The sequence below is a fragment of the Aphelocoma coerulescens genome, chromosome 21 (genome assembly GCF_041296385.1).
Source record: "Aphelocoma coerulescens isolate FSJ_1873_10779 chromosome 21, UR_Acoe_1.0, whole genome shotgun sequence".
In the NCBI taxonomy this organism is placed as follows: Eukaryota; Metazoa; Chordata; class Aves; order Passeriformes; family Corvidae; genus Aphelocoma; species Aphelocoma coerulescens.
The window spans coordinates 7386818-7406253 of NC_091034.1; the positions used below are offsets into that span (position 1 = coordinate 7386818).

At 46.9% G+C, this 19436-nt stretch overlaps 1 protein-coding gene across 3 annotated transcripts; it reads left to right on the forward strand.

The window, feature by feature from the left end:
• The first annotated feature begins 341 nt into the window (after positions 1-341).
• C1QTNF12 (C1q and TNF related 12) lies at positions 342-17816 on the forward strand. Of its 3 annotated transcripts, XM_069035033.1 has the most exons (9): positions 342-387; positions 1675-1783; positions 5574-5693; positions 6236-6347; positions 6637-6818; positions 11005-11113; positions 11992-12082; positions 14291-14369; positions 15200-17816. In XM_069035033.1, coding segments are annotated over exons 1-9 (903 nt in total). In that variant the 5' UTR covers positions 342-385; the 3' UTR covers positions 15299-17816. The 3 variants fall into 3 exon arrangements, with proteins under 3 accessions (XP_068891134.1, XP_068891132.1, XP_068891135.1); XM_069035031.1 differs by lacking the exon at positions 342-387 and having other exon boundaries at positions 438-1783; XM_069035034.1 differs by lacking the exons at positions 342-387; positions 1675-1783 and adding an exon at positions 5116-5170.
• The last annotated feature ends 1620 nt before the right edge of the window (positions 17817-19436 follow it).

Genomic DNA, 19436 nt, shown 5'->3' on the forward strand with positions numbered 1-19436 from the left:
CAGGAATTCTCCTTTATCCAAACAGGGAATTGGGCATGGGACACTGGGAAATAAAGCAGGAATTCTGCTGTATCCAAACAGAGAAAATTGGGCATGGAACACCCCAAACTGGGAAATAAAGCAGGAATTCTGCCTGATCCATGCCTGCCAGTGATGCTGGGAGCTTACCCCAAGGCACGGATTTTCAGCCCTGCCCCACACGCTCCCGCCGAGCGTTAGAAATTCCCAGAAAAAGGGTGATTTCCCTGGGATAACGAAGGGGAGGGGCGGAGGGGAGGGAGCAGGGAATGGGCACTGATTTAAATCTGCCTGGCACACGGGGCCGGCTCCATTATCAGGGAATTTAATGGGAATGTGAGGAGAGGAGGCTTGACAGCTCATTAGAATGTGAGCCCTCCTCCTTTTTTTTTTTTTTTTTTTTCCTTCTTTCCTTTTTTTTTTTTTTTTTTTTTCCTCCTTTTCTTGAAGTTGATGGAAACTCACTCGGGAAAGGAGCCCTTGAAGCAGAAGCCGGGGAGGGTTTTGCCAGTGTGGAAAGGAGCAGCCAGAGGAGTCAGAGCCTCGGAGGGACCTGGAATTCTGCCTGGAGCCAGGGGAGAGGAGGATTGGGATGCAAAATCCACGAGGTTCTGCACCCTGACAGCCGCAGCTTCGGGATTTGCTGCTCATCCTTAGGGAAAAGCGAGGACAAAGCTGAAGAGGAAGGAAAAAAAAACTTGGGAAAACTTCACCTGCTCCTCATGCACTTAGGGACACCCTCAGAGGTTTTGCTTCCCCCTGCTTGAACTTTTGGGATGTGAGGGATTTGTTTTCTCCTTACAAGGCTTGAGCTGGGATGCTCCCAATTCCTTGGATTACAATTCCCCAGCATCCCGAGAGGGAAGGATGAGGACTTGTCCCTGAAGCAGCATCATTCCAGAGGGAATGGATGGGATGAATTCCAGCCTGCTCTGAGGGGGGAAATCTCCCGGTGAAGAGGGAGCGGCAGAGCCCGCGATGAGCTGGGGCTGGCAGCCCTGCCCTGAGCACTTCTCCAGCTTTTAGGGCTGAGTGCCTTTAAAACCGGGTTTAAGCCCGATTTGGAGGGGGCACAGGGGGCAGAGTAAAACCAGTTTCAAGCTCGATTTAGGGGGGCAGAGTAAAACCCGTCTCCAGCCCGATTTGGGGGGCAGAGGGGGCAGTGTAAAACCAGTTTTAAGCCCGATTTAGGGGGGCAGAGCAGCCCTTCGAGGTGGGTGGCAGGACTTTCCAGGGCCTCTCGTATTTATGTAAAGCTTCCAGAGGCTGCATGGACGTACCTCCTTCTCCGAGGGGATCCAGAATTCCAAACAACTTCATCTCCACCTTTTCCATGGCTCCTGCTTGAGCAGAGCCCCCTGAGCCACCAGCACATCCCAGAGGAGCTGCTCGGATCCTGACCTGGTTAATTTTGATATTTTATTTTTTGGAGACAAATCTGGGGTTTTTTTTCTTGGTGCTGGAGGATTTCGTGCCTGGTTGCTTGAATCCTTCTGAGCTGGTTAATTTTGATTTTTTTTTTTTTTTTTTGGAGACAAATCTGGTTTTCTTCTTGGTGCTGGAGGATTTTGTGGCTGGCCCCTCCCTTCCCAAAATGAAGGGGTGCACCTGGCTGCTGGTGGCCACCCTGCTCTGTCACCAGCTCTGTCCCTGCAGGGTCACAGCGGCCAGGAGGGACAGGAAGGGCAGGAAAGAGCCCAAGCAGCACCCAGAGCCCTTCAACGCCACCCTGTCCAACAGCGAGGAGCTGCACGGGCATCCCAAGGTGGGTTTTGGAATTCTCAGTGCTTATTCCTGCCAGGAAAGGGATGCTGGGGCCTTTTCCCAACTGATTCCAGGCTAACTTGTTGAATTTTTGTATTTAACTTTAATTTCATTCTTGATTTTTGCCCCTTTTTTGCTCTTTTTTTTTTTTTCATACTTGCTGAAGCAAAGCCTTTAATATCCCAATTTGTAACTATTTTGGACTGAAGTTCCAGCTTCTCAGTAGCTGGGAATGATATTTTAGAGTTCTGGTTCTACCAGTGACAACTAATTCAAAAAACAATTTTAAATTACTCCCAAATTTTGCAGTTTCTCCTTGGAATTGATTGGAATTGAAGTCCAGGCTGGTTCTAAATGTCCTGGGAGAGAGTATTTTTATAGTCATATTTATATAGACTCAAGGTATGGGGAGTATTTTATTATTATTAATATTAATAATATTATTAATACAGTGCTTAAGAATTGCCACGTATTTAATTTTTAGAAAAGACAGGAATCACAATAGTGATGCTGTTAATTATTACTAGGAATTATTAGGAATATTAATGTGCCTCTGGCAGACAAATTCTTTGGTTGGAATTGTTATTCCAGACCTTTTTACCAGCAAATCCAGGTCTAAAACCAAGTGTGGCAAAGCTTTCTCTGAAAAATCAGGGATGGGAAGGTTTGGGAGCAGCCAGGGGATGTCTCCAAGGGGATTTTGTGGCTTCAGGAAAGGATCCAGGATGGGTTTGGTTGTGGATAAATGGGAAGTGGAGCTGCAGTGGAGACTTGAGAGGGAATTTTGTAGGGTGAGGGCACTTTTGGGAGGATTCCCCAGGCTGGGAACAGCAGAAAACTTCCAGGGAGTTGTTCACAATCCTTTGGAATGAATCTTTGCATGGGATTTTTGGGAATAGCAGAGAGGTTTGGGGAATTCAGAGCAGCTTTTAGGATTTGGGAGCGGGAAGGGCAGTGAGGAGTGAGGGAATCTGGAAACAGCAGCAAATTTCCAGGGAGTTGTTCACAGTCCTTTAGGATGAATCTTTGCATGGGATTTTTGGGAATAGCAGAGAAGTTTGGGGAATTCAGAGCAGCTTTTAGGACTGTGAGGAGGGAGGGAATCTGGAAACAGCAGCAAACTTCCAGCGAGTTGCTCACAATCCTTTAGGATGAATCTTTGCATGGGGTTTTTGGGAAGAGCAGAAGGGTCGGGGATTTCAGAGCAGCTTTTAGGATTTGGGAGCGGGAAGGGCAGTGAGGAGGGAGGGAATCCCTGTCACCCTCAGCCCGTCCCTCTGTGCCCACCCTGGTGACACAGAAATGTCCCCTGTCCCCATGGGGTGACCTCCAGGCCCGCCTTTGATCAGCGCCATTAGGGCTGGCAGTTGCCATGGCAACCAGGGGACAACCCGGGAATTGGGGCATGGCCGCCAACAATCGGCCACAAATTTGGGAACAATTGGGGCTGCCACCGGGAATATCCCGCTCCGGGAGAGTAATTGGTTCAGGCTGGGCAGGTTTGGGGGCTCTAAACCCCTTCTGCTCCGCTAAAATTCCCATTAAAAAAAAAAAAAAAAATCCTATAAAATTCCCATGGAAAAAGCCATTTTTTTCCTGCTGATTTTTTGGGGTGTGGTGCAGGGTTCTGTGGCCACGCTGAATTTTTGAGGTTGTCCCCCGCTAAAGCCCCTCCACCCTGCCCTTGCAGAGGGGCCAGGCAGGAATTTAATCCCAGTTTATCCTGGAATTAATTTTCCTGGATTGAGAAATGCCCTGGACCACGAGCAGGGTGGATTCTGGTTGCAAAAACAAAAAGCAGGAATTGTTTAATTCTGATGGAGTCTCCCATATATCAGGGCTGGAAAAAAACCCACAGGGCATCCATTAATCCAGAATTTGTTTGGATGCTGCAATTTTTGGATGGAAATACTGGAAAATATCCCTGGCAAATGTTTGGCTGCAGCTCAGGCAGCACAACCCAAATCTCTGAGGGAAAATTGCTCCCAAATTTTGCAGTTTCTCCTTGGAATTGATTGGAATTGAAGTTCAGGCTGGTTCTAAATGTCCAGGGTGAGAGTATTTCGGATATTTTATATTTATTTAGCGCCTGCCCAAGCTGTGGGGAGTATTTTATTATTATTATTAATAATATTATTAATGCAGTGCTTAAGAATTCCCACAATATCTGAGGTAAAAGTTGCAGTTTACAGCGAAACCATCACAATTTATATCATTACATTTAATAATTAACCCATCCTTAGCTAACAGAAGCCGGGTTTTTTGTGGAAAAAATGATATTTTAGGCCCTTGAAGGGAATTCTGTGGGCATGAAAGGATGCCCTGAGCAGGGAAATGAAGCAGCAGAATCCTCATCCCAATTAATTCCCCACAGCTGGAATTTTTGTGGCCTCGTGCAGTGAAAACTCAGGATGTGTTTACCTTGGAATCCTCTGGGCCCAGCTGGAGCAGAAGGAGCAGGGAATGAGTTATGAGCTGAGGGATTTTTTTTATTTTCCCTGCTGAAAAGGTGGATGTGTTTTCCTTCTCATTAAGCTAAATTTATTTGGGACGAAATTCCCTCGGGAATTCTCTTCAAGCAGCAGTGGAGAAAGCTCCTCTTTGACATTCCCAGGGCCTGAGTCATGTGGGGAAAACTCCACTAAAACTGGGAAGGCTCAAATCTCCTGAGAAACCTGGGATTGCCAAGGGGACAGGGAACCTGTTGGGGTTTTTTTTTAAAGGAAAAATGTGGGGTTTTTTTAAGGAAAAATGGGATTTCTTTAATGAAAAATGGGGTTTTTAAGGAAAATGGTTTTTTAAGGAAAAATGTGGGTTTTTTTAAGGAAAAAGGGTTTCCTCCAGTGTCATCTTTCAGTTGATGGCAGTGTTTTTGCCAAGCCCATCAGAGTTTTCTCCTGTGGATTGAGAGAAATCAGGACATGAGTGGTGGATACTGGATTTTTATGGATACAGAGGTTTTGATGCACTGGATTTTTATGGGAAGCAGCTGTGGATCCCTTTCATCCTGAATCCCTCTGTCACATTCCAAGGGCTGCATCCACCTGCTTTATTCTTAAATCTCCCCGAATTATTTCCCTTTGTTTTTTTCCTTTTTTTTGCTTCCAGCTGGAAGCAGCAGCTGGGTCAGTGACTCTGCAGAAGTTTTACTCTTCCTCTATCAAATATTTCAGCCAGGGGCATTTGGGGAAAGGATTTTTGGGCCTGAAAAGTGGTAAAACCATGGGAGGAACTTGGCTGTGACCAGTAAATGTTGTTTTTCCTGGTTTATGTCTGACACCCATCTCATTTTTCTGGAAGATTATGAAGAAGAGCTACAAAAAATAACAGAATTACAGTGATTCCGTGTGGCCCGTGTGGAATAATGTTAAAAATATTTCAATATGAGGTGAGAAACATCATTTTTCATTCCCAAAACAGAGGGGGAATTTAGGGAGGAATTCCCTCTTGGATTTGGCTGAGAGGCCAAACTTCACACTTGTGCTGCAGGGAAAACCACAAGTGCTCAGGACATGATTTTCCATCTCATTAATAACCAGAGGATTATTAAGTGTGAATTATTAGCAGCTGGCACGGGGATTTTAAAGGATTATCAGAGGACTGAGAGTCCCAGAAGTTGGAGAGAGGTCTCTGAGGGACTCTCAGAGCTCTTGTCTCTTCCTGATTCCCCAAGGACACCCTCAGTGTCCTCCAAAAGCAGCAGAAACAGCCTGGGCTGGATTTTTTTGCATCCTCTGAGCCCCTGCTGTGGCCAAGCAGTGACATCAGCCTTTGTCCTTGTGTCTCCTCAGCTCCTGGAGTCTCCAGACCCCCGGATCACGGACCCCAGGAGGACCTGGATCTCCTTCGTGCACCGCCCGGACGATGGAAACACCTCCAAGAGGAGATGCAAAGGGAAAGACAAGAAATTGGTAGGATCTGCACTCCATGTGTCCCATGGTTTCCCTTCCTGCTGCTCATCCTCAGGGCTCCAGCTTTTCCCAGCCCAGAGAGTGCTGAGTTTCCATTTTTTTTGTGATTAATTTCTCAATTTTTGGAGAAGTCTGAGCCTTTGTGCTTTGGGAGAGAAGATATGGGAATTTTGACCCAGCTGCTCTTGGATTGGGCCTTTTTTGGGTTGTTTTTCTGCTCAGTAGAAATAAAATCCACTCTTTTTTTTCCCCTTCCACGAGATAAAGGCCAAGTATCCCAAAGGATAAATGAATCAAGGTGTGGACAGGTAGTTTATTTCAAATTAATGAGCTGAGTGACACTTGATCATGTGGTACTTTTCATCTGCTGCTTGGACAATCTTGGATGCTTTTAATGATTTCCTTGCATGCAGTTTATTTGAGGAAAAAGGAGTTCTCTGGGAACAAAACACCTCACATTGCTGATGCCCCTGTAGGATTTTTGCTCTGTTGCTGCAATTCCCTGCTCCTCACCCCTAATTTTCCTTTGTTTGCTCCCTCAGCGAGGCCTCGTTGGGCCCCCAGGACCTCCTGGGCCTCAGGGACCTCCAGGAGCCCCTGGGGCTGAAGTCACCAGGGAAGTCCTTCTGCAGGAGTTCAAAGAGATTTTAAAAGGTAAAAGATTTTAAAAGGTAAAAGATTTTAAAAGGTAAAATATTTTTAAAGGATATTCAAGGTAAAGGATATTAAAGGCTGTCAGAGCTTTGTGCTTTGTTTTGCTGAAGCACCACGACAAACCAAGCACCGGCTTCACCTTAAAGCATTCCCCTGGCAACCAGAAATGTTTCCCCAGTGCTGCCTGGCTTCAATGAAAGAGTAAAACACAAAATCCAATGACACAATTAATGATTTCATGGGCCAGGCTCTCACATTTTATTTCCTTTTGTTTCCCTTTTCCCCTCAGAAGCCATCGAGCGCCGAGCGTCCCTGGCCATTTCGGCCCATCCCAGCCAGCTGCCCCCGCTGCTGCTGTCCCTGGAGGAAGTTCCATCCCACAGGCGTGTGGAGGAGGCTTTCCACTGCAAGCTCAAAGGCCAGGTCGTGGTGGACAAGAAGACCTTGGTGGAACTCCAGAACTTCCAGTCGGTGAGAAGGAATTCCAGAGTCAACCTGGCTGTTCCCTACTTGGCTCTGTGGGGCTCCCTGAAAGGCCAGGCTCATCCCAGAAACTCCTCCCAGGCTGAAAGAAAGATAGGAATCCATGAGGAAGTTTCCAAAGGAGGGACATGGAGATGGGGAAGGGTCTGGAGGGGCTGAGGGCACTTGGAGGAGACTGAGGGGAGACTCTTTGGGCTCTGCAGCTCTTCCTGAGGGGCAGCTCCAATCTCTCTGTGACAGGGACAGCACCCAGGGAACAGCTGGAGCTGCTCCAGGGCAAGTCTAGGTTGGATTTTAGGACAAGGTTCTTCCCCCAGAGGGTGCTGGGACACTGACCAGGCTCCCCAGGGAATGGATACGGCCCCAAGAGCTCCCAGGGATGCACAGAGTGGGATTTTGGGGTGTCTGTGCAGGATCCATGATCCTGTGGGTCCTTCCAGCTCAGGATATTCTGTGATTTTATGGCTGAAGTGGGCACTGAGCTTTGAGTCCTCTGTTCCTAACAAACCCAAGACAGAATTTCTCCTTCTCCTGCAGCCCTGCAGGATCTCCCACAGTTCTTCCCGTGCTCCCAGTTCCAACAAAAGCCAGGTTTTTATTTTAGTTAATGATGGTGGGAGACTTGTCCAGGTTTGGAACGAGCAGGATCTTTAGGATCTGCTGTTTTTTCAGTGCACACCCGAAGTAAAATTCAGATGTAGAATGTCAGAGGCAGACAGAAACCATTGATCATAGATTTGGGAGCCCAAATAAAGGCTGAATTTTGTTAGGTGAGCCAGTTCTGATGCTTAAATTCTTTACATAATAGACTAATAAACATTATCTATATAACTGAATTATAATCAGGTTATAATTTCAATCAGGGGTCATTATAATCATTGTTACAAGCAAGCTGCTGAATATTAAATCTGACATTAAATACTAAATTTTTGATATTAAAACTTGTAATAAACCATTCCAGTGGCAAACAGGCTCTGGATTTGCAGTACAAATTTTAGGAAAAGTAAGAATTAAACCCAAATAGTTATTTGATAATTGATTGATGCTGGATTTTGGGGTCACAAAGGCTGTGGAAGAGCACAAGGCCCTCAGGGATGTTTTGTGAGATGACAGGAAGGGTTTGAAAAGGGAATGTGACTGGGAGAATCCTGTCCCTTGGGGTGGTTTCCTGCTGGGATTCCTCGCAGCTGCAGCACTGCAGGCAGTGCTTACATCCTAAATAAGGTGCTTTCCTGGATTTTCCCCAAATTTCTGGCAGCTTGGCTTGGCATCGAGGCAGGATCTGCCCTGAGGGGTGGGCAGGGCTGGAAGGAGAGCTGCTGCCTCATTAATTAGTGTGGAAAATGGGAATAATCAAGACGTCCCAGCAGTGGGAGCGTGGGCTGTTGCTTCCCATGCCTCAGGGATGGGGTGCCCAGCTCCTTCCTAATTTTTCCTGGCTTGGAGCTGCTGTGGGAGGGTCTGGATGCCAACCTGGCACTGCAGCCCGGGACAAGAAGTGTCTGGTTTTGGCTTGTGCTCTCTGGAAAAGGGGAATTCAGAGGGAGGGAGCCACAGGCTGCTCCTGCAAAGGTGAAAATATTGTCTTTGGGGAGAGTTCCTCTCCCACCATTCCGTCAGTTTAGTGGGAAGAAGCCAACAGCTGGATAATTCTCAGTGGGATAACAGGGATTGTACCCTGATTCCTGGATTTGGAGCTGATCCAAAGCATTTTGAGATAGAGGAGAGAACCTGAGAAGGGCCCATCCCTCTGCCCCCTCATTTGTGGTGTCCAGGTCACTCTGACCTTGAGCACTGAGGTTTTCCTACCAGTTTTCCCATCCTTCCCTGCTAAATTCCCTCCCTCCTGGCCTCATGATGTCCTTGGAATGTGGGATGAAACATGGGATGCTCCTTTCCCACACCTCTCCCTCCTGCACCTCACACTGGAGGTTTTTGAGGATTTCCTCTTAAAAAAAGCTTTTCCCAGCAAGAATTGAAGGAACTGCAGCCTCTGGCAGGGCATGGATGTGGGATTTAGCTGGGAATCTTCCTGGAATCAGATCATTTAACGTGACCCACCTGCTTTTCATGGCTTGTACGGCCTTGAACTCAAGTGAAATGTCTCTGCCTTTGGAATTTTAGTGCTGGATCAGGAGATTGTGGATATCCCTGTGCCTGGATTATCCTTTTCTTTACTAAGATAAATCCAGGCATTGCTTTTGGGGAGATCACTGGGATGTGAAACTGGGAGTCCCCATCCCAGTTCTCCAGGAATGGCTCCTGTTTTTCCTCCTGGCAGAAAACCAAGGTTTGGCTGAGGGAGGTGTGGGATGAACTGAGGGGGAGAAGCTGATTTGGTTTTTCCACAGTGGCTGCTCTGAAATACTGGAATATTTGGGGCTGCTTTCTGGGATAATTGAGTGATTTCCTCAGGAATAAATCCCTATGGAGTTTGGAGTAGCTGGGTGAGGGCCCTGGGAGGCAGCAGCAGCTCTGGCATGGGATTTAATGGAATATTTTGCCCAGGGAACCTCACCCTGCATTGTGAGCAGAAGAATAACAAGGCAGGGAGGGCATGAAGGAACAGGAATTTTATCAGTTGGAATTTACTGGGGCCTGGAATTGCTTTCCAAGCTCAGCCAGTGGGGTTGGAATTCTGGTGCTGCTTCTGCTCACGGCTGCAACAAGAAAGGGATGAATGAACCAGGCAGGGCTTGGAGCTGAGGGAAATACAAACTGGAATTACCAAAAATCGTGCTGGAGTGGTGGGATAAGGACAGAATCCAGCTCCTTCCATGATTTTTGGTGGGTTTGCTGTTATATTGGCTGTGGCTGTGCATGAGAAAAGAGGAATTGTCCTCAAATTCGAAATTCTAAGGAAGTTTCATCATGAGAAAATCTGCTGTTCCACATGGACTTAGAATCCTGGAATCACAGACTTATTTTGGCTGGAAAAGTTATGGATTTGGGCCTGGTTTTGGGATCCAGCAGGGTGTGTTTTTGGGATCCAGCAGTGCCTGTTTTTTGGGATACAGCAGTCTGTGCCTGTTTTTTGGGATACAGCAGTGAGTAGTTTTTGGGATACAGCAGACTGCCTGTTTTTTGGGATACAGCAGTGCCTGTTTATGGGATCCAGCAGTCTGTGCCTGCTTTTTGGGATACAGCATTGAGTAGTTTTTGGGATAAAGCAGACTGTGCCTCTTTTTTGGGATACAGCAGTGAGTAGTTTTTGGGATACATCACGGGGTATTTTTGGCATCCAGCCCTGTGTATGTGCCCTCAGAGTCAGATCTGAACAGCTCCTGTGATCCCTAATCCCAGTTTGGGATAAACCTCCTGGACCAGTGTTCAGGGGCCACATTCCCAGTGCCCAGAGCGTCCTTGTGGTGGGAGCAGAGTCTGACTAATGGGATTTCTTGGCCCTCTGGAGCCTCTCCCCAGCTCCAGCCAAATCCCTGTGGGGCCAAACCAAACACAAAACATTCCTCACCGAGTTTATCCGAGTCTGACTTGGAGGATCTGCTCCCAGTGTGACTCCAGAGCTCTTCCCTGCCACCAGGAGCAGCTCCCTGCTGGATTTACCAGGGTTTGGTTATCCCAGACAATCCAAGGTTGGGACAAACCAAAACTGAAATGGAATCCCCCAGAATCCAATCAGTTCTTCATCAAACCCCTCTGATTTCCACCTAAAGTAGGTAGGAAACTTCTGGAGACTCCTGTGGGTGTTTGGGCTCCACAAAAAACAATGGAGAAGGTTCCAGGATAAGCCTGGGAATGTGGCTTGGCCCCATCTGGGAAGTTTTTGGGAGTAGCAGGGAGCTCTTGGCTCAAATAATGGGAACAGAGCATCAGGACGTCAGTGGAGTCCACTGGGATCAGCACAGGGATCCGGGATTAGCCCATAGATGGAGTCAGGAGCAGCACAGGGATGGAGCCAGGATCAGCACAGGGATTTAGGACCAGTCCAGGGATGCTGTAAGCTCAGCCTGGGTCCAGATGAGTCAGAAGAGCCAGCTCTGTGTGTCCCACTGATCATTTTCCCTTTTGTGCACATCAAATTCTGGGAGAGAGCCCCTCTGGAATCTCCTGGCCATTTTCAGCAGCTCAGTTCCCCTGCAGCTGGGCTGTGTCCTGGGCAGGGAGAAATGCTGGCAGTGCTGGGATGTGCTCAGGCTCTGTTCTCCCTCTCCAGCCCCTGGCCAAGGGCGCGTTCCTGCGGGGCACAGGACTGAACCTGGCCACCGGCCGCTTCACCGCCCCCGTGGGCGGCATCTACCAGTTCTCAGCCAACGTCCACATCGGTGAGTGCTGCCCACAGGGACCCCTGATCCTCCTGGAGAACCCCCTGCATCCAGGGAAAAGCCTGGATATGGCCCTTTGGAACCATGGCTGGCTCCTTCCACAGCCTGCGACCCCAATGGCTGCTCCATGGGCAGCAAAAATCCACATTCCCTATGGAGCAAGAGCTTAGGGAGCAAATTTATTTGGTGCAGAAGCTCTGCCTTCCACAAAACACTGCAGAAAAAATGCAAATGTCGATGTAGAACTGAATCCAGGCAGGTTTTCCATGGTTTTCCCTGCTGGAGCATCTCTTCCCCCATATATTTCCACTCCTCTCTTCACAGTTGCACCATTTTTTTTGCCCCTTTTAAAATCCGTTATCCCAGAGTTCTGCCACTGATGGGCAGAGCTGGATCCCCTTTTTAATCTGATATTCCAGAGTTCTGCCACTGATGGGCAGAGGTGGATCCCCTTTTTAATCTGATATTCCAGAGGTTCTGCCACTGATGGGCAGAGGTGGATCCCCTTTTTAATCTGATATTCCAGAGGTTCTGCCACTGATGGGCAGAGGTGGATCCCCTTTCTAATCTGATATTCCAGAGATTCTGCCACTGATGGGCAGAGCTGGATCCCCTTTTTAATCTGTTATCCCAGAGTTCTGCCACTGATGGGCAGAGGTGGATCCCCTTTTTAATCTAATATTCCAGAGGTTCTGCCACTGATGGGCAGAGGTGGATCCACCTTGGAGCTGTTGGCTTTGGCTCCACTGGATATGGGGGAACCTTCTGGCACCTTCTGTAGCCCCAAACCCAGAAGTCCCAAGGCTGCTGGTGTCCCTCTGAAGCCCAAATCCCAGAATTTGTGGAAATGCTGATATTTTCCCCACTGCTTTTCCCAGACCACAGTGAGCTGAAGAGCAAAGTCCAGCTCCGAGCCAGGGACAACGTCCGAGTGTTGATCTGCATCGAGTCCCTGTGTCACAGATACACGTGAGTCACTCCAGGGGGGACTTTGGGCAATTATTTTCCTCAAATTTTCAATATTTCCTGATATTTCAACCAACTCTGGAAGACCAAGTTCACCAAAAGTGGATTTTATATCATAAATTTGTGTAGAGTTGTTCTGCAGAGCGGCCCTCAGGCTCTCTGTGTTATTTTGAGTTTTAACCCTCAGTGCTATAAATATTAGTGATAAATAATTATTAAATAATTGTGAACGAAGTATTATTTATAATAATATTTATATCACCTAAATATAAAATAATACACCCAAATATTGAGGGAATTGTGGCTGCAGCTCCAGGTGCTGAGTGCTCAGCTGTCACCATTAACACACAGAATTCAACACTTTATTTGTGCCAGAGCTCCATTTTTATCATTTCCTCATCCTGAGTGGATCCCAGCCTCTCCCTGGTGTTGCCACGGAAGTGTTGGAGTGATGAGGGGAAGGAATGGGTGGAAAATCGAGGGGAATGAGGCAGGAAATGCAGGTTCGTGGTACCTCCTCAGCTTGCTGAGAAAATGATGCTGAATTTCCCTTTTCTGAGGGCAAAACTACTCAAAACCCCACATTTTTTAAGTCAGGAAAACTTCCTCGGCTGCTTTTTTCCTGTGCTTCCATTTCTTCCAGCTGCAGCCCGGAGGTGCCGTGTCCCAGGGGAGGCTCAGGGGGATTTTGGGAGCTTTTCCAGGGAGGAAGAGGATGGGAGGCTCCCAGCAGAGGGCAATGCTGCTGTGGCTCTGTCCTTGGCCCCAGACCTCAAATCCCTGCCCAGGTTTATTTTAGTACCCTGCCCAGGGATAAATTTGGGACAGATCTCAGATGGGGGATCCCAATGGGATCAGGCTGAACCTGGGACACATCCCAGTGCCACGAGAGGGTGGCTGGGGTGGAAGGAGCTGGGAGGAGGGATGGGAGCCTGCCTGGACACACTCCCTGCTGCCACCCCGTGCCTCTGGAATTTCCTGGGGATGTCAGCACCGACTCATCCATCCATCCATGGAGCTGGAGGAGCCCCCAGGGCTTTGGGATGAGCGATGGAAACTCAGGTGGAAGGAGACAGTCGCGGTGGAAGAGATTAATTGTGGGAAGTCCCCACCCCAGCCGGGATTTGGGATTTGGGCAGGATGTGACACAGCCTGAACCGAGGTGGTGCCAAGTGGCTCCTGCTCTCGGGGCCAATTTGCCCCCACTTTTCATTTATTCCCTCGCACAGGGCCGGGAAAAGCACGTTGGAACTTGCAGGGTTTCATCACTGAGGAAAAGAAAAGGGACAAAAGGGGTTGGGAAAACACGGGAAAACAACCGGCTGTGCCCACACTGGGCAGGGAGGGAGGAACCAGCCAGGCAGGGAGCTTAGGACTGAGCTTAACTGGGTTGTGCTGGGTTTTGGTGTCCCAAGAACCTGAATCCTGCACAAAAGGAGCTGAATTTGTCCTGTGAACCGGGAATTCCACAGGGAACAGCTCTCCCTGATGGCTCTCAGAACAAAAGAGCAATGCTGGAGGGGTGATGTGAAGCTTTCCCTGGATTTTGAGCTGGAGCACAATTATTTAAGGATTTCTGGGGGCTTGTGTGTGATCCCTGATCTAAAAATCCTCCCAAGCAGCTGCAGAATTTGTCCTTTCTCACACAGAAATTTGTGGTTCAGGTGAAATAAACCTTTCATCCCTGGAAAACAAATGAAGTTTTACTGGCAGGGTGCCTGCAGCTCTTTGCAGAACAGGTACAAACCATTGTGCTGCTCACCAAACTGGGCAAACTGGGGTGGAGATCGATCCAAAGGGGTTTTCAGCACCTGCTCAGGGGTGGGAATAGAGAGGACAGGACCCTGGAAAGGCCTCTGGGGAAAGGTGGCTCCCAGCTGAGTTTTTTTATCCAAAATCCTGGGTTCTTTGTGGATTTTCCATCTGCAGGGAGGAAAAGCTTCTCCTATTTTATATTTAATGCAGCTGGAATCATGGAATTGTGGAAGGGACCTTAAAGATCACCTCATTCCAATCCCATTCCACCATCCCAGCTTGCTCCAAGCCCCATCCAGCCTGGCTTTAAGCACTTCCAAACATCAAAAATCCAGTCAAAATTCACCTTTTTGGTCCAACTGGTCTTATTTCCAAGGAAATTGAGGGACAATTGTCCTTCCACACACAACTGCTGCAGTTGCCTGAGGGGTTTAATCTGTTCATTTCTCTCTTTAGGTCCTTGGAAGTCATTGCTGGGCTGGAAAGCAACAGCAAGATCTTCACTATTTATGTCCATGGTTTGCTGCAGCTGCAGGTGAGGCCCTGAAAAGTGGGAATTTCTGCCCCAAATCCCTTGGCAGGACATGGAGTTATTTCCTGGCCAGGCTGGACTCTCCCCTGGAGGTGGGGAAGGATTTAGGAACCTCCTTTCTGAGGTTGAGGGAAATTCCTCACCTGGGGCAGGATCAGGAGGAAAAGCCAGACTTGGGTTTCACATTCTGAATTTAAGGCATAGGAAGAGCCTTTCCTTTGAGAAAAATTAAATATTTCTATTTATATTACATTTTTAATAGAAATATTTTCCTTTCCCAACTCTCCCCTGGCATTGCCAAGATGCCAATTGAATTTCCCGCCTGAAGCACAGGTGGCCACTTCACCCAAAAAGGTGCCAGTGCAGGAAGGATTTGGTTGATAATAACAAATATATTAAATAGATAATAAATATATCTTAAATAATATCGATTTAATTTTATTTTTATATAAAATATAAATATAGAAATACAATTATATTAATTAAATATATTATATTAAATTAATATGTTATATTGAATATATGATGTATAAACATATCTAAATATATAATTTAATATATAATGTTTAATAGATAAAGTTTTCATGCATATAATTTTTAATAGATACTTTTAATTTCTATATTTTATATAATATATATTATTGTAGATAAATGTATAATATAGAAACATAAAAATAATCAACCACAAAACTGCACCAAATTTCTTCCACTTGATCAAATCCTATCCCAGGAGCCCCAGAACGGCTGCTGTGCTGAGTTCCTGCTGGAGCCATGGGATTTTTCCCTCTTTTTCCTCTGGAATGTGTCACCTTTCCCTCTCCTTGTCCCTGCAGGCTGGGCAATACACCTCCATCTTCGTGGACAACAGTGCTGGGGCTCCCATCACCATCCAGAACGGATCTGATTTCATGGGAATGCTGATGGGAGCGTAGCAGCGAGGGTGGGAATGCCAGCCCTGCATTTGGGACTGAAGCAAACCCCACTCTGACCTTGAAACTGCTCCCTGTCCCTGCAGCAATTTTAAACCAGAAAATCCTTTCACAGCTCCTCCAGCTTTGCTTCCAGAGGCTGCTGCTGCTTCTCAAGGTCCTCACCAGCTCATTCCTCATCAGAATTATTCTCTTTATCCTCCTGAAAGAAACTTTTCCTATTTAATTTGTGCTTCACCAGATGCTCACGGAGCAGCACACTGAGATTTGGGGTTTGTTACGTTGTAATTTTATTATTTCACCATAGCACTTGTAACCAGCACGGGTTTTTTGGGGATTGGTTGGGGGGTGCTTGGGTTTGGAAATGAAGGATTGAGATGGGAAAGAACAGAAATAACTCCTTGACTCTGTTCTGTGTGGTGGGGAGGAAGGGGACAGGGATTTTCCAGCAGAACTGCTTTTTCCATCGAATTAGAAATGGTTTAGATCTTCTCCCAGGGTCAGAATTGGATACATTTGACCAGGAATATGTTGAATTCTCACACAATCCAAGGAATCCACGGTCTGAACTCTTTAATTGTGGTTCTTTACATCAGAATATTTCCTTGAGGATCCAAATCCTTCCCTGCCAGTGCTTTGGGGTGGGGAAAAGGGAAAGCCAAGGGGAGCACAAACCCCTCACTGCATTCTTATGATTTAATAAGATAAAAACATGGATTTGGGCACAAAATCTGCATCCTCAGAGTCCCTGGTGAGCGTGTCAGGTGTATGCCACTGATTGTCCAAATCCAGTGGGAATGGGAGCCTTGGATCAGGCTCAGACCTGTTTGGTCACTGCAGGGAATTAAGGAAAGAAAGCCCAGGGCAGGGGTCACTCCCAGCAGCTTTTCCAGGTCTGCCTGCAAAAAACCTGGAGCCTCAAAGTGCTGCCAAAAAAATCCAGGGAATCTTTTCTGGACTTCTGGGTGCAAAAGTAAAGGTGTGAGACTGAGCTTGGCCCACAGCTCCAGGCCATCACCTCATTTTAAGTAGAAACGGGATGACATTTCATGGGATTTGTTATCCAAGACCTGGAAAAATCCTTGGGATTAACCCCCCCCCCTCATTGAATGCCCCTCTGCAGCTTTTCCCTCCCCTCGGACTCCTGGGCTCTGAGGATTCACCTGAGCTGAGGAAATTCTTATGGAAAAGCCTCATAAATAGAGGGGGACAAGGCCCAAAATGGAGTCCAGCTCTGCCTGGAGCCTCAAAGTGCTGCCAAAAACATCCAGGGAATTTCTTCTGGACTTTTGGGTGCAAATAAGGCTGTGAGACCAAGCTTGGCCCACAGCTCCAGGCCATCCTCTTGTTTTAAGTAAAAGGGGGATGACATTCCATGGTGGAAAAATCCTTGGGATTAAACCTCCCTCATTGAATGCCCCTCTGCAGCTTTTCCCTACCCTTGGACTCCTGGGCTCTGAGGATTCACCTGAGCTGAGGAAATTCTTGTGGAAAAGCCTCATAAAGAGAGGGGGACGAGGCTCAAAACAGAGCCCAGCTCCTTGTCCTTGGAAGTTATCCCTTAAAATGCTGCCACTTTTGATCAGCTGCAGCATCTTTGTGCAATGAAGAGCCAGCAGAAAGCCAGAAAATGTCATTTATTGCTGGGTTTGTTGCAGAGGAGGATCAATCTGTGAGGTTCTACAAGCTCCAGGTGATGCTGCAAAGAGATATTCCAGGAGCTGTGGAAGAATCTGCCGGAAAACAGATTTTAAACTGGTTTTGATCTCCATTATTAATACCTTGAGCCAGATCTTTGAGGGTATAAAATGATATTTTTATTGTCTTTGTGAAGAATAAATTAAATTGGGACCTGCTGGAAGAAGAAAAGGGCATGGGGAGGGATCAATTTGTGCTGTTGCAGGTAAAAAGTGAATTTAAGGCCACGTTGGATGGAGCTTGGAGCAACCTGGGATAGGGAAGGTGTCCCTGCCCATGGATTTAAGGTCCCTTTGAACACAAACCATTCCATGATTCCACAAATTCCACTTCCCAGCCAGTGGAATGTGCTTGTTCTGTCTAAAACACAGCATTTACCCATGTTTATAAATTCCTCCCTGCCCCATCATGATGCCAGAATTCCCTTTTTGCAGCACATTTTGGGGGAGAAATTCCTTTTAAGCACAAACTGGGATCGGGAGGAATGCACAGCTCCGGAAAAGCAGAGCAAGGAGCCACGCTGGTCATTTTTGGAGCTTCAAAAAACTGATAACACATTAAATATCACTAAATCTCACCAAACATCACCAAACCCTGTCAATAAAATGAGATATAAATGAGACATTTCCCCTGGGTTCGATGGAGTGAGCGCAGGCAGGGCACGGGGCCCACACCCCACGTTGTCTCCCTGCCCTGTGCTCTGTTCTTTGGGAATATTTGGAATAAATTTGGGCTGTTCCAGCAGCAGAATCCCGGAGTTGTGACATCCAGCACGTGCTGTTCCACCCCGAGGCTTAACTCAGAGCTAAAATATTTATTTTGTATAGAACTAAAAAACCTTTCTCAGACTTTGCTTTGGGAGTCGTGGCTTTTATTCCCCTCCTTTCCATGCTAGGTTTTAATCTCATGTTTTATTAACAGAGATAATTATTAATAATTACCCTGCTTTTATACCTCTTATCCCTTATTTTAGGGGGGGTCTTCCTGCTGTTTTCCCAGTGTTCTCCTGAGAACATCCAGCCCAAAAACTGGGAATAAAGCCTGAAATCTCCCTGGGCAGAAAAAAAAAAAGGAGAATTAAAGCTCCATCCCTGGAATCTGTCTGGAAGCCACAGGGCCTGGAAGCTCCAGCCAGGAACAGGAATCTCGTGTCAGAACTGAGGGAAAAGGAGCCAAGTTGGCAGAGGGAAGGGACTTTGTGTCTCTTGGTTGATCCTGAGGTCGCTGTCACCCCCCTGGGGGGTTCCATCAGCTCCATTTACCCTCAGGAGGGAGGTCTGGCCCTCCAGGAGTTTTTCTCTGCATCACCAAAGTCTTTTAGCCAAAATTTTTAAGGATTATTATTATTTTTACAGGATTTTTTTTAAAGCTGTGGATGCTCCCAGCGATTTTCTTGTTCCCTGGGGCTGCAGCCAGCGTTAAAATGGGGCAAAATGGGTTGAAACAGCAAAAAAAAAAAAGACCCAAAATTGAGTCTTTGCTGTGGAGGTGCAAGTGAATAAAACTCCTGAGGGATAATGGGGTGTGAAGCAAAGCAGCCAGAAAATTCCCAGTCCAGGAAAAGTGAAGCATTCAGCAGTTCAGGGTGAAGTTGTTTATAACGAAATAAACCCCCTGAGATTCTGGTTTGGTGGTTCAGGGTGTTCATCCCACCCCCAGGCAAGGGGAGAAACTTAAAAAAGACATAAATTAAATATTTTTGGTTTTTTTGGGTTGTTCAGACATTCCCTGTAGCAGCCAGGGCAGGGGGATGGGATCCAAACCCCTCATTTTTGGGGTCCTGGCAGAATAAAGAACACCAAGAGCTGCTGCAGCTTTTTTCCTTCAAATTCCTAAGAAATCTGGGGATTTGGGGAAGCTGAAGGAAAATCCCATTTCTTCCTGGGACAAATCTCTTTTTTACCTCAATTTTTGAGTTCTTCACAGGAAGTTTTGCCACAGAAGCACCCCTAGAGAGTTTCAAATATTAATAAAAGCTCCCAACTTTGTCCAGGAACACCCTCAGAGGGTTTATTGGGAGATAAATCAATTAATATTGGGAGATAAATCAATTAAATTCCCTCAAACTTTGCTGTTTTCACCCTGCCTTTGCTTTTCCAGCTTCATGTTAAGGTGAATTTTACATATCATCCTCTGGGGCTTCTGGAAGGGTCACCAGGAGGTTTTTATGCTGGATTCCCTCCTAAAAAGAGCTGAAAATTGGGGTTTATTATCCTGATGGAGAATCCACCAAAACTGCTGGAAAATCCACCCAAAAAGCTGCTGATTCATCCCAAAAATGCAGGGTTTTGGTGCAGGACAGAGCTGAAATTCATCCCTGAATTAATTTTCAGGATATCAGAGTGACCTTTCAGTGCTTTATGGCCACTGTAAATCCTGTCCTCTGTTGTCCCCAAATCCCTGGGATCCCTGATCCTGCTATTCCCAACATTTTCTGGCTCAG

What these genes read in the sequence shown, in the direction of transcription:
- C1QTNF12 (XM_069035031.1), top strand. Translation starts at nt 1,613, where the DNA reads ATGAAGGGGTGCACCTGGCTGCTGGTGGCCACCCTGCTCTGTCACCAG. An exon ending in AACTCCAGAACTTCCAGTCG is followed by an intron (nt 6,819 to 11,004) that starts GTGAGAAGGAAT and finishes CTCCCTCTCCAG; the next exon opens with CCCCTGGCCAAGGGCGCGTT. An exon ending in ATGGTTTGCTGCAGCTGCAG is followed by an intron (nt 14,370 to 15,199) that starts GTGAGGCCCTGA and finishes TTGTCCCTGCAG; the next exon opens with GCTGGGCAATACACCTCCAT.